General features: G+C 39.7%; 1 protein-coding gene across 7 annotated transcripts in view; it reads left to right on the top strand.

Annotated features, from left to right (window-relative positions):
- Positions 1-13,817, top strand: part of daam2 (dishevelled associated activator of morphogenesis 2) — a 161,278-nt gene that overhangs the window by 96,124 nt on the left and 51,337 nt on the right. For 5 of the 7 annotated variants that reach the window (XM_058748714.1, XM_058748717.1, XM_058748711.1 and 2 more), the window contains exons 2-3: positions 6,542-6,578; positions 6,736-6,967. In XM_058748714.1, the coding sequence (XP_058604697.1) occupies positions 6,800-6,967 (168 nt within the window). In that variant the 5' untranslated portion in view covers positions 6,542-6,578; positions 6,736-6,799. The remainder of the gene's footprint in view (positions 1-6,541; positions 6,579-6,735; positions 6,968-13,817) is intronic. The other 2 variants (XM_058748715.1, XM_058748712.1) reach the window with 1 other exon arrangement.

Raw genomic sequence — 13,817 nt, 5'->3', positions numbered from 1 at the left:
AAGCCACAAACATTCATTGCCAAAGAAGCTGGCTGTTCACAGTGCTGTATCCAAGCATGTTAACAGAAAGTTGAGTGGAAGGAAAAAGTGTGGAAGAAAAAGATGCACAACCAACCGAGAGAACAGCAGCCTTATGAGGATTGTCAAGCAAAATCGATTCAAGAATTTGTGTGAACTTCACAAGGAATGGACTGAGGCTGGGGTCAAGGCATCAAGAGCCACCACACACAGACGTGTCAAGCAATTTGGCTACAGTTGTCCTCTCCTGAACCACAGACAACGTCAGAGGCGTCTTACCTGGGCTAAGGAGAAGAAGAACTGGACTGTTGCCCAGTGGTCCAAAGTCCTCTTTTCAGATGAGAGCAAGTTTTGTATTTCATTTGGAAACCAAGGTCCTAGAGTCTGGAGGAAGGGTGGAGAAGCTCATAGCCCAAGTTGCTTGAAGTCCAGTGTTAAGTTTCCACAGTCTGTGATGATTTGGGGTGCAATGTCATCTGTTGCAATGTCACAATTGGTCCATTGTGTTTTTTGAAAACCAAAGTCACTGCACCCGTTTACCAAGAAATTTTGGAGCACTTCATGCTTCCTTCTGGTGACCAGCTTTTTAAAGATGCTGATTTCATTTTCCAGCAGGATTTGGCACCTGCCCACACTGCCAAAAGCACCAAAAGTTGGTTAAATGACCATGGTGTTGGTGTGCTTGACTGGCCAGCAAACTCACCAGACCTGAACACCATAGAGAATCTATGGGGTATTGTAAAGAGGAAAATGAGAAACAAGAGACCAAAAAATGCAGATGAGCTGAAGGCCACTGTCAAAGAAACCTGGGCTTCCATACCACCTCAGCAGTGCCACAAACTGATCAGCTCTATGCCACGCCGAATTGAGGCAGTAATTAAAGCAAAAGGAGCCCCTACCAAGTATTGCGTACATGTACAGTAAATGAACATACTTTCCAGAAGGCCAACAATTCACTAATTTTTTTTTTATTATTATTGGTCTTGTGAAGTATTCTAATTTGAGATAGTGAATTGGTGGGTTTTTGCTAAATGTGAGCCAAAATCATCACAATTAAAAGAACCAAAGACTTAAACTACTTCAGTCTGTGTGCACTGAATTTATTTAATACACGAGTTTCACAATTTGAGTTGAATTCCTGAAATAAATGAACTTTTCCACGACATTCTAATTTATTGAGATGCACCTGTATACTTGGATTTGTCATTGTGTTTTCTGACTTGGTATTTTGTTTTCAAATTTGTCATTGTGTTTTCTGAGTTGTTATAATGTTTTCTGAATTGTTCTTTTGTTTTTTTTAGATTTGCATTTGCATTTGTTATTTATTTATTTAATTTTTCAGAATTGTGATTTGTTTTGCACTTTATTATTATTATTTCCTTTATTTAACCAGGAAATCACACTGATATATTGCTATCTCTTCTTCCAGTGAGACCTGGTCAAGACGGCAGCACATAAAGTTTCATACAATAGAATCACAGAGACAGTACCACAAATTACACAAACTTCTCAGCCACCGTAGAGCTGCCTGTTGTGCCATTTAATTAAGCCGACTGCTGTAGCCTATATCCAGCTTAGGCGTGTTCTCCCTTTATTTTTAATTTGTGTATATATACTGTTTGGATGACAGTTTGGTAAATCTGTTGGCGATCAAATATCACTACTCAAGTATCACTACTCATCATAAGTACTTGGTACATTATCAATGCAGCGGGAGACGTTCAAACTAATATCAAGTAATTTGAGTCTCTATGATGATTGGTTGATATACCAGAAGGGAGGCTAGTCTCCCCCTGTGTGGTTTCTTTTCTCAACACTCCTCAGCGCTGAAAGTGAACACTCGATGGTGATTGGCTAATTTTTATTTATTTTTTACCAACGGAGGCACGAGAGCTCAGTCAGAGAATGTTTTACTATAGAGAGAGGGTCTGTATTACTATCGGAGAAAGCGTAACGGCTACCTTGGTTCACGTGTGCCTTAATAACCAATCACATTACAGCTTTGACATCATTGAATTTCAGTCAGAGTTGTGCGACACTCAATCGCCGTTTGCGGATACCATAGGAATTAATGAGAAGTGCCGAAAGCTGAATTCCACCTGTTGCAAAACGTCAGTGACTGTTATAAAACAGCATTTTTTTCGTGGTAAACTCTAAAAATAGTTCAATCCAAAAGCATTGTTTAGTGTCAAAGATGTTGAAGATTAGCAGATAGGCTGTCGACTCATTAAATGATGAGCCGTTTCCTCTAAGTGATGTTTTATAAACAAATTTCAGGAGGAGCACGCACAGATAATTAACACGATGCCACTGTCTTAGTATCTTAAATGGTGTAATCATTAGTGATTACACCATTTATCCAATTAACGCACAAGGAATCTCCTATAAATAACCAAGTACGTCCTACCTCCATTATCTCGACTTTCAGCATCCCTCCACCACCCCGACTCCACACCTTTAGCCCGTTCTACCCCCGCTCGGGGAGAAGCACTCGGGGGAGCACTTTGTGGCCGGGCCAAACACCGAGCTCGGACCCCTCTCCCCGGACAGCGGGAGAGCCCCGGGCTCAGGAGCCTTGCCGAGCTCAGAGCCCTCTCCCTGGACAGCACACCAAATACGCATAACCTTTACTCAGTTTGATTATATGTAAGTGTGAACTCGTGAAAAGGCTGTTTATTCAGCGCAGTGAAGCCTCTCCTCCATTGACATCCATTAAAAAAAAAAACAGCCTCTGGTCTCCTTTCCCACGTACTGCCAGACCGGAAGCATTAGCTTTAGCCGTTATGCTTTTTCGGCTATTGGTTGCAGGCTTGCCTTCTAATGGCTTTGGCTCAGTTCTCCCCTCCCCCTCCCCTTCTCTATCACTAAGCAGTTGTAATTACATCAGCAGATTCGGTACATTCGCGATAGAAAAGTGGCGCTTCCCAACTTCAGTAACATGTTATGGTATTACAGCTGTGAAATTACAAACAAAAAATACACATTCTGAGACATGAACTGAGATTAATTATGAATGTTATTGACATTAAATTGTCCTCCTCCCATTTTCACCTCAAAATTTTTGGGGAAGCTGTGCCTCCCCAGACGAGCCGCCACTGTCTTAGTATCTTAATTGTATAGATTTTTATAATGCATTAGCTTTTTGACGATCCACTGGTTCACATTTAAAAATATGTAGCAAAAATTGCAGACAGGCTTATTGAAAATGCAAATTCATTCTCTGCCATCAGGTTTCATTTTGGGAATGGCAGAATATAGCAGTTCCCGGTGTATTGCCGAATTCTGACCCCCGCCAGATTATTACCCATCTTGTATTGGTAGGTTTAGGGTTAGGTGTGGGGGAGGGGTTAGGATTAGGCAATCAGGTAGCAATTTCAGCGAGGGGGTAATAATTTGGCAGGGAGTCGAAAATGGGCACAACACCGGTAACCGTAGTAAGGCAGCGCAGCACCTGACTTTGAAACGTGCAGGGCTCAAGTTTTTTCAGTGAAAATACAGCGTTTTGAAGTTTAATCGTCATATTAATCTATATAGCAATTCTTGTTCTTCCGTCCACAAATTTAAGACCTCTTATAATTAAGACTTTTGTACCATTTAAGAGTTTTATGGCCTTAAATTTAAATAATTAAACTGAAGACATTTTAAGGACCCGCTGAAACCCTAAGAACATAGTTTAATGCATTTCAACATTTCTGACATGCATTTGGCAAAAAGCTTTTGTTGACTATGCATTTTACCTTTGAAATTTGAGGCAAGTGCAGCTCTGGCGTCCCCATTGTCCCCATTGAGCAGTGGTGTGATGGCGATTTAAATAAAAATTATTCTGTTCTCACCAATGCGTTACTTAAGCAAAGGGTTAACAGATAACGAACAAAGAAAACCTAACGTTCCCTTAAACTGTTTGCATGTAGCATTAATTATTAAAGCAATTCGTTTTCCCATAATAAATGCAGTATCAATCAATTATATAAACAATTAAATAACTCCTTATGGACATCAGTATTTTTTAACACAAATATGGCACTTAAGGCCATATATATCCAAGGCTCAAAAGAAGAAATAAACCACTCAAAGTACATTGCATGCAAATTGTTTTAGGAGATCTTCACTGAGAGAAATCGAAAGTGAAACTAAACATGTCATGAGTAGTACCTTAAATATCCAGTAGGTGGCGGGTCAAAAACACAAAGGATACAACAGCACAAAAATAAAGATTTCAAAACAATCCAAACATATGGGTATCCCTTGAACTTGTTAAAAAGATATTTTGTTTACCATCTTGACTGAAAAATGTTGTTTTCATGGTCAGTTTTTCATTTATTATTTGCTAATGTTAGTGAATGTTTACATTAGAGTGCACGTCCTACTACGCTGAAATTAATACAGGGAGCAGCTGGAAACTGTAGCGACCTCACCTGGTTGGAGATAGTATTAACGTCATAAACTGAAAGCAATCTTTACTTGACTTTTCAAATATTTTAAAATTGATCATCCGAGTCTAATATGATCCAGTGGGCCGTACTAAAAGACATTGCATGGTCCACCAGTTGCCCATCCCTGATCTATATGATGAGATTTTATTCATCTGATTGTTTATTTGTATTATTTAGTGGCAACCAGTCTTTCTTTAAGTCTTTCTCTCTCATCACATTCAATTCCAATAGCAAGCTTAGGTAAAACATCCCCCCACCCCCACAAAAATCTGTTTTATTTTTTATTTCTTTTTGTAAATTAATTGATCTGAATAAAATAAATTATTCATTCTCAACTCTAACACTTTTTGTTAGGAAAGCTGTCTTAATATAGTGGAAACTTGTTTTTTAGCCAGTTGAGGCTGGTCTAGATTGCTGATCACCTTTTATTTATCTTGGCAGATCATCTTGGACAAGCTAGATATAGCTACCGGACCACCTTGGACTGACAAAAATCCAGCAACCGTATTATGTCATACTATTTTGATATTAATTTATAATAATTTTCTAATAATTTTACATAATTTTCTGTCCTGTTTTTGACCCCCCTCATCAGAACGCTCCATTTGAACAGGCGTGGCGGATTGTAGACTTGGAAGTAAACGCCCAGTGTGATTGGCTTGTGTATGTTTGACAGTCTACGTCCTTCACAGATGGACACTGCTGTGATTTAGGTTAAAAGCGTATAAATACTCAGTACATATCAAACGATCTGTTTAACAGACAAAGCAATAGTGATCACGTAATAAAAACAGTTACTCATGCTTGTGTGTTGTGACATGATTGTCAGATCCAATATAGTCAGCATAGTTCACCTCTTTCGAAAGCACTATGTGCAAATCGGTGGGCAGGCCTAAACAGGCAGTGATGTCAATCTTCTTCTGCGGAGGTGGCACTTATCCACACTATTATCATAGAGTAGAACTTTTCAAAAGCAGTCGTTTTGGCAGACTGCTTTCAATATAAGCTGTTTTTAGAGTAATGACAAAGTTTTGAGTTCTGAAACAAACAGGATGTTTTTATAGTACAATAGTATAGTACCTTTTATATGTCGAAAGATCAAGGGAATTTTGATTGCTCAGTTCATGACCCCTTTAACTTTTTTGTACCAAACACTTGTAACTGCACTTGTAGAATTTGATATAAGCAAGGCTGACAGTTGTATTTCTTTGTCACAATTTTGGAAACCACTACTTAATCTTGAGAGCAGGGACTCTAGGAATGCTGGGCTCCTTTCCATTTTTTGTCTTCTCTGTTCCGGTGAGTGTGATGGGTACAGCCGCCTTTTCTGGCAATTACTCATGTCCTCCCTCACTTTCCTTCTCTTTTGCCATTGGCGAACATTGTAGCCTGAAAACAGAGAAGTCTTTGTAGTGTCCCGGGGGTTATTCCAGCACATCCAGAGAGGTGCCAGGCGGTTCCATTCTCTATGCCCACATGGACCGAAGAAGTTCTGGAGAGTGATGAGAGCGGTTGCTTTTCAGAAACCCAGTTCCTTCACGGCCACTCCACACAGCTGAAGGATTCAGCCTGTAGAACAACAGCCTCTGTTTTTCATTGATGTTCCCATTCTGATGTTGAGCAATTAAAGCTGTTAGACTGCTTTGAATCTGCTTTAAATTCAACATCAGTGGTGTACTTGAGTTTAGGGAACATCGCATCGGGGAGTATTGAGGGCTTTAAAAAAATATAATTATAATAATAATAAAAAATAAAAATAAAGGTAGCATTCAAAACTGTTAATAGGAGGCTTCAGCTTTGCTCAAGAGTTTCTTTTGGCTTTTTATTTCTGTGGTTGAATGCTCGATACATGTATTCAGTTTCTTGATATATGTCTTAAAGGGATAGTTCACCCAAAAATGAAAATTCTGTCATCATTTCCTAACCTTCAAGTTGTTCCAAACCTGTATTAATTTATGTCTTCTGTCGCTGGTAGCCATTGACATGTATGGAAAGTGAGTATGGAAAAAATACTATGGAGTCAATGGCTAACAGCAACTGTTTGGTTGCAATCCAACAATCTTCAAAATATCTTCTTTTGTGTTCAACAGAAGGAAGAAATTCATACAGGTTTGGAACAACATGAAGGTGAGTAAATGATGACAATTTTTATTTTTGGGTGAACTATGTCTTTAATGTTTTTCAGTAGATTTAAAACCATCTAGTTTGTGATAAATGATTATGTAGACATCTTTTGTGTGTGTGTGTGTGTTTTAGTCCTGATTGGTTCTTTTCTCTCTTTCAGATCATGCCCCCTAGATAGCAGACTCTTCGCCTCGCTGGCTGTCGGCCCCTCCGGATAGGAGAGGATGCCTCCCCGGAAGCGCACACGGCCCACCCTGGGCTTCCTGTGCTGCTTCAGCAGCAGTGAACCCCCTGAGATCAACCTGAAAGACAGTGTACCGCTGCAGCTGCTGGAGTTCAGTGCCCCCATGCCCCCGGAGGAAGAACTGCATGCCCGTTTCTCTGAATTAGTGGTTAGTATTTGACAGCTATTCTGGTGGTCAGGTTTATGCCATTAAATATGTTTAATTTATTACTCTATTCTTTCAAGTAATCCATATCCATAATCCATGTAACACATAAGTGGAAAATTCTTGTGAGATTTGTTACATGCATATGCATATGTATATGTCTGCCTTCAGAGCAAGACATCAATGAATAGTTATGCATCATAATGCCATAGGCCCCGCCTATGTCTAATGATGTAATTGGCATGATACATTCTTACCCAACAAATAAAATGTTATAGATTTATGCTGAACTCTCCTAAAATCATTATGACTAGTGGATTATGTGGAAGCTTGTTACTGCAAATCTGTGTCCAGTATAGAACATACTGTAGGCTCATGAATAAGGAGCAGTAGGTACAGGAGACCTTTTGATTTCTTTCATACACTGACTTAGCAAGTTGTATTGAAGTGACCAAACAAAGAACACTTTTTGTTATGAGTAAACAGTAGGTGGCTGACTTAAAGGTAATGGTTAACCTTGCACCCTCTGATTAAGATCAGACTGGTGAGTTTGTGATTGTGAGATCCACGACTCTGCAGTCAGTTTAAACAAAGAGTTAGAATCAAGTTGAAACTGAATCCTAATGAAATTGGATAAACACTACAGTAGTGCAAGCAAAAGACCTACATGCATTATACCTTCGCCACTACACCGTTGAATTCTGTTGTTGGTCCTTACAAATCTGTTCACAACAGGATAAATGGAAGAGTAAAATAGTGTTTGTTGTGATGCACCCTGTTTAAACAGCTTGTTTAAACTCTGTATAGACTTCAGAAGGATCTGATTGCCAGAAACAAGTGGACGGTTTGTAATGGTGTCCCAGATCGCATGGAAGAGTTATATGTTTGTTTGGAGCATTTGACTGCAGATTGTTTTGTAAACAATACACAGTTTAGTAGAGAGTTCTAAAATAAACTTTTGTTGAAAGATGAAGCAGCCAGCAGTATTGGATTTTACAGAAGCTGCATTGCAAACCAGAAGTAAACAATTTCATAATTAAAACACATATAATAATATAATGTGAAAATATTATATTATTGAATATAATCATTTTTCCACATACATGTTAGGTGAACCTCAAGGAGCATATTAAAATAATTGTTAAAAAATCATGTCATGAACCCTTTAAGAGCTGACAACTTTTCCACTCGTTTACATCCTTCTCTTCACTCTCATCCTTTCTAATCATCCTACTACTTGTCTGTTTGATCTATGATCTAATGAAATATTATTTATCTCGTATAAGATGCATTTGGTTGAGTTGTGCTGCAGTAAAGCAGCAAAACTTTATTTTAGTACTACGGTGGTCATCTCTTCAGCGCACACAGCACGAGCAGGAGAAATAATGCAGAATATAACTATGACTGGGACTGTCATACATAACATTATAATGAGAACACTATTATAATAAAACACTGTGAATTTTTTAGAGTTTAGTTGCCGTGTTTCTGCACGTTGTTGCGTGAAGAACGCATCCACAAAAGGAGTTCATTCAGAGCTGCGCAGACATGTTCATGCATTCGGGGCGTTTATTGTCAAAAATAAACACTATTTACTAAAGCACTATTGTAAAAAAAATGTTGTGAATTCTTAGGGTTTCGCTGACGTTTAATGCTCTTTTAATCAAAACATAAAACATTATTTTTGTATCTGCGAGGCGTCCGCAACACATTTTCCCTGTGTGTTAAATGTGACGAGCCGTTCTCATGATACTGTTTACTTAAGCAGCGGAACTTGCTAACTAGCACGTTATTAGGAAAGGCGATTTGCAAAGATTCATAAAAGAACCTTATAATCACTTCTTCTGTAGGTGAGGCTGGACCATGAATGATTCGCGCAAACATAAATGCATTTAGGCAGATCGGGGGTGCATTCCCTTCAAAACTAAGGTAATCCACTGCGTCTTCAACGGTTCAGATGTCGGGAGTAAATGATAACTGATATGTTCATTATTATATCCAACAACAGAACAACTCAATCGCTTAGGAGCCATTCTTGTCAAGTCCTGCTCCAGCGTCGAAACAATGGGCGGACTGATGACAGCTCACTCAGGGTGGGTCTAAGGTAAAACGCTAGTGTCAATCAACAATCGTGCGATGGGCCTGGGTCCGTGTGCTGTCACACAGACAGGCATCTGAGAATGGCTTGATATGAAAAAGGGGAAATGATTTAACAAGATTAAAAAAAAAAAAACCTTTATCATTACAGGGTGGTTGTGTACACACACTGCCAACACATATTTCAGTTCAAACAACTTGTAAAAGTGCATGTTGCATCCGATGACACTTTTAAGAAACCAACCCTTAACCCATCTCTTTTAGAGAACTACAGACCGGTTTCCCATCTTCCTTTCATTGCAAAAACACTTGAACGAGCTGTGTTCAACTAAGCCTTTCTCACACAGAACAACCTTCTCGACAGGAACCAGTCTGGTTTTAGAAGTGGACATTCAACCGAGACTGCCTTGCTCTCAGTTGTTGAAACCCTAAGACTGGCAAGAGTGGATTCTAAATCTTCAATACTTATCTTGCTGGATCTGTCCGCTGCTTTTGACACCAGATCCTCCTGTCAACCCTATTGGCAAAGGGAATCTCAGGAACCATACTCCAATGGTTTGAGTCTTACCTCTCAGATAGGTCCTTCAAGGTATCTTGGAGAGGTGAGGTGTCCAAGTCGCAACATCTAACTACTGGCGTGCCTCAGGGCTCAGTTCTTGGACCACTTCTCTTCTCTGTCTACATAGCATCACTAGGTTCTGTCATTCAGAAACATGGCTTTTCAAATCACTGCTATTCTGATGACACTCAACTCTACCTCTCATTCCATCCTGATGATCTGACGATAACTGCTCGCATCTCAGCTTGTCTAACTGACATTTCTTGCTGGATGAAGGACCATCACCTTCAGCTCAACCTTGCCAAGACAGAACTGCTTGTGGTTCCATCAAACCCATCGTTTCATCACAATTTCACCATCCAGTTAGGCACATCAACCATAACTCCTTCAAAATCAGCCAGAAACCTTGGAGTTGTGATTGATGATCATCTGACTTTCTCAGACCACATTGCTAAAACTGCCCGGTCCTACAGATTTGCTTTATTCAACATCAAGAAGATGAGGCCCTTTCTTTTGGAACATGCTTCACAACTACTTGTTCAAGCTCTTGTTCTGTCCAGGCTGGATTGCAATACTCTCTTGGCAGTTCTTCCTGCCAGTTCTATCAAACCTTTACAATTAATCCAGAATGTGGCAGCAAGATTCATTTTTAATGAACCAAAAAGAATGCACGTCACACCTCTGTTTATCATTTTGCACTGGCTACCTATAACTGCTCGCATAAAATTCAATGCATTAATGTTTACCTACAAAAACCACCACTGACTCTGTACCCCTTTACCTAAATTCATTACTTCAGACTTATGTACCCTCTAGAACAGGGGTGTCAAACTCAGTTCCTGGAGGGCTGCAGCCCTGCATAGTTTAGTTTCAATCCTGCTCCAACACACATACCGTGTAGTTTTCAAATAAGCCTTAATGACTTGATTAGCTGGATCAGGTGTGTTTAATTAGAGTTGCATCTAAACTGTGCAGGGCTGTGGCCCTCCAGGAACTGAGTTTGACACCTCTGCTCTAGAAGCTTGCGTTCTGCAAGTGAACGTCGCTTTATTGTGCCATCCCAAAGAGGCACAAAATCACTTTCATGGACTTTTAAATTAAGGGCCAGTTTGACTTAAGCAGGGCAAATTAGCGCAAGAGCACAGTTCCAAAAGAGTGCCTATGGGCGTGGAAATTTCTGTGGGTTATTTACTAAATTAAAGAACACAGATGCAACATCTCATTTACATATCGACCAACGCAATATACCAAATTAGAGCAGTCGCTAATAAAGATTAAAGAAATAAAGAAGCCATAGTATGTTGAAAAGAACCGGAGGACAAAAAATTCTAGAAGTTGCAAGAGTCCTAGTTGAGGGTTCCGAGGCGTCTTTTATTTCCTGAAGCAAATTTAAAATAACATGGCTTGGCAAACGATATTTTCATGTTCTTCTTGCATTCCAAATAAATTATTGGGAAAAATGGGAAAAAATCCTCTCCCTTCTACCAAGTCAAGTCAAGTCACTATTATTTGTACAGCGTATTTAACAATGCAAATTGTGTCAAAGCAGCTTTACATCAGCTTGATATAAAGCTGGGTGGCTTTACATCAGCTTTACAGTATTTAGACAGGGAAATAGTGTGTCGAAATAGTGTCATTCTCCTCTGGCCAGACAAAATCAGCAGTTTAAATCTAGGCTGCAACAGAGTCAGATTGTGCAAAGGACTCAGTTGGCTCCTGTGTTCTTGTCCCGATGGCCATCTAGGAGACAGGGTCTTCACTGGGGATCAGTCTCTGGGGCTCATCTAGTTGTCCTGGTCTACGCTGACATCTGATCTGGATACGGACTGGATCCGGGTGGCTGCAGTGGCCATCTGATCTGGATACAGTCTGGATCTGGGTGGCTACGGTGAACTTGGAATAAGAAAGAAACAGACTAATATTAGCGTAGATGCCATTCTTCTAACGATGTAACAAGTACATTGGGTGTTTTGGGAAGTGTTCCCGGTTCCGGTTGACCTAATTAATGCAGCCTAACAATCCTTTAACGGATTTGAATTATAGAAATTATAGAAATAGAGAAGAGCAGCACCACCCCAGGAGGGATGAAGACCATCTCTTTTCAACAGGTCAGGTCTGCCCCAAAAACTCTTCCAATTGTCTATAAAACCTATGTTACTCTGCGGACACCACTTAGACATCCAGCCATTGAGTGACGACAGTCTGCTATGAATCTCTTCACCCCGGTAAGCAGGGAGCGGACCAGAGCATATTACAGTGTCTGACATCATATTTGAAAGTTCACACACCTCTTTAACATTATTTTAAGTGATCTCTAACTGGCGAAGTCGAACATCATTAGCTCGTGGATAACAATCTTACTGAATTTACGTCTTGCATTAGCCAGCACTTTTAAATTTGCCAAGATGTCAGGCGCTCTGGCTCCCTGGCTCCTGGTAAACATTGGACTATGGTTGCTGGTGTCTATTTCACGTTCCGGACAATAGAATCGCCAATAACTAGAGCACTTTCATCAGGTTTCTCAGTGGGTGCTTCACTGAGTGGGGAGAACCTGTTTGATGTTTTGATCAGAACGGAAGAGCGGTGTTTTGACCTGCGACTATGCCGCCTCACAGTCACCCAGTTACCCTGCTGCAGAGGCGCTGAAACTGGAACCGAACAATGTACAGGAGTCCCTGAGCTAGTCACATCCAAAGCCGTTTCTACAGCCCTCACATTCTTACTGTCCTCAACTAAAGTTTGGATGCGTGTCTCTAATTCTGAAATCTTCTCTGTCAGTCTAACTATTTCCCTGCATTTATCACATGTGAATCCCTCGCTGCTGACAGAGACAGGTAAACTGTACATGTGGCAAGCAGTGCAGGTGACGAAGCAAGGTGAAGCCATTACTCACCGTGATTGTAGAGTGATTCCGACTCACCACAAATGTTTGATGGACTCATAAAAAAGGAGCGAGAGAGAAAAGAAACAGCGAGAGAGAGAAAACAAGCGGTAGAAAATGTGAATGGAGATGCGCTTGACAAGCTAATAGGCTAACAGAATGCTAACGCGCTGCTACGTGCAGCGCTCGTGGTTTAGATTAAGTGATTAAAGGCTGATGATGTCAAATTAGTTTTAAGTCAGAAATATGGTGAGAATTAAATTATACTTAAGCGATTTAAACAACAAGCGATCTCAACAGGAAGCGATCTCCAACCATACCACACACTCTCTCATCTCTGCAGTGCCATTTCAAGCACATAATAGTTTAAGACATGCTTTTTTTGGTCGTCAAATAATGGCGCAAATACCAGTAATTTGACGAGCACAAACGTTAGTTAAACGTGTTGCGTGATTCATTTGAATTCTCTCCTCCCATAAATTTTGTGTCTGAAAGGGAAACTCCTAGAAATGCATATTCAATAAGTTCAGGCGCAAATAATTGTGTCCACACCTTTTCAGCGCTTATTCTTCATTGCGCATCTTTAGTAAAACCTGACAGTACTATTTTAACGCCAAAAGACGGTTTGCACTGGTGCAAGCCGTTAGTAAAACTGGCCCTAAATGTTCCCTTCTGGTGGAATGACCTGCCCAACTCAATCCGAGCAGTCCTTAGCCATCTTCAAGAATCGGCTAAAAACACATCTCTTCCATCTTTATTTGACCCTCTAACTCTAGCACTCTCTATTCTAATTCTGTTCTTTAAAAAAAGCCCATTTTATGCTTGCACTCTATTCATTTACTAACTGCTTGTTTTCTAAAAAAAAAAGAAAAAAAAAAGAAACTTTTAAATTTTAAAACCTAACACTAGATTCTCTAGATTCTCTTTTTGTATTCTATCTATTTGTTTTCTTTTTATTTATTATACAATTAATAAAAGCAAAAAAGGCCTCTAACATAAGCTTGCTCTATTTTTTTTTCTATTCCGTCTGTTTTCTTTTTATTTATTTACTGTGTTAAGCTAACTGAGACTTGTTATAGCACTTGCATATCATTGCTGTTTTGTTGATTGCTTCCATTGTCCTCATTTGTAATTCGCTTTGGATAAAAGCGTCTGCTAAATAACTAAATGTAAATGTTTAAGATAATTAATTTTCCTTTTCTGTCTGTCTTTTTTTCTGTCTGGCTAAAATGTCTTTCCCCACCCTGTATTCCAGCTAAAAACAGAATGTGGAAAGGAAAAAATAAAGCTCATCATTTGGAGTCAAAGAATGCCCA

The sequence above is a fragment of the Onychostoma macrolepis genome, chromosome 17 (genome assembly GCF_012432095.1).
Source record: "Onychostoma macrolepis isolate SWU-2019 chromosome 17, ASM1243209v1, whole genome shotgun sequence".
In the NCBI taxonomy this organism is placed as follows: Eukaryota; Metazoa; Chordata; class Actinopteri; order Cypriniformes; family Cyprinidae; genus Onychostoma; species Onychostoma macrolepis.
Note: the sequence above shows the minus strand (reverse complement) of the source record. Positions and strands in the feature narration are given on the sequence as shown.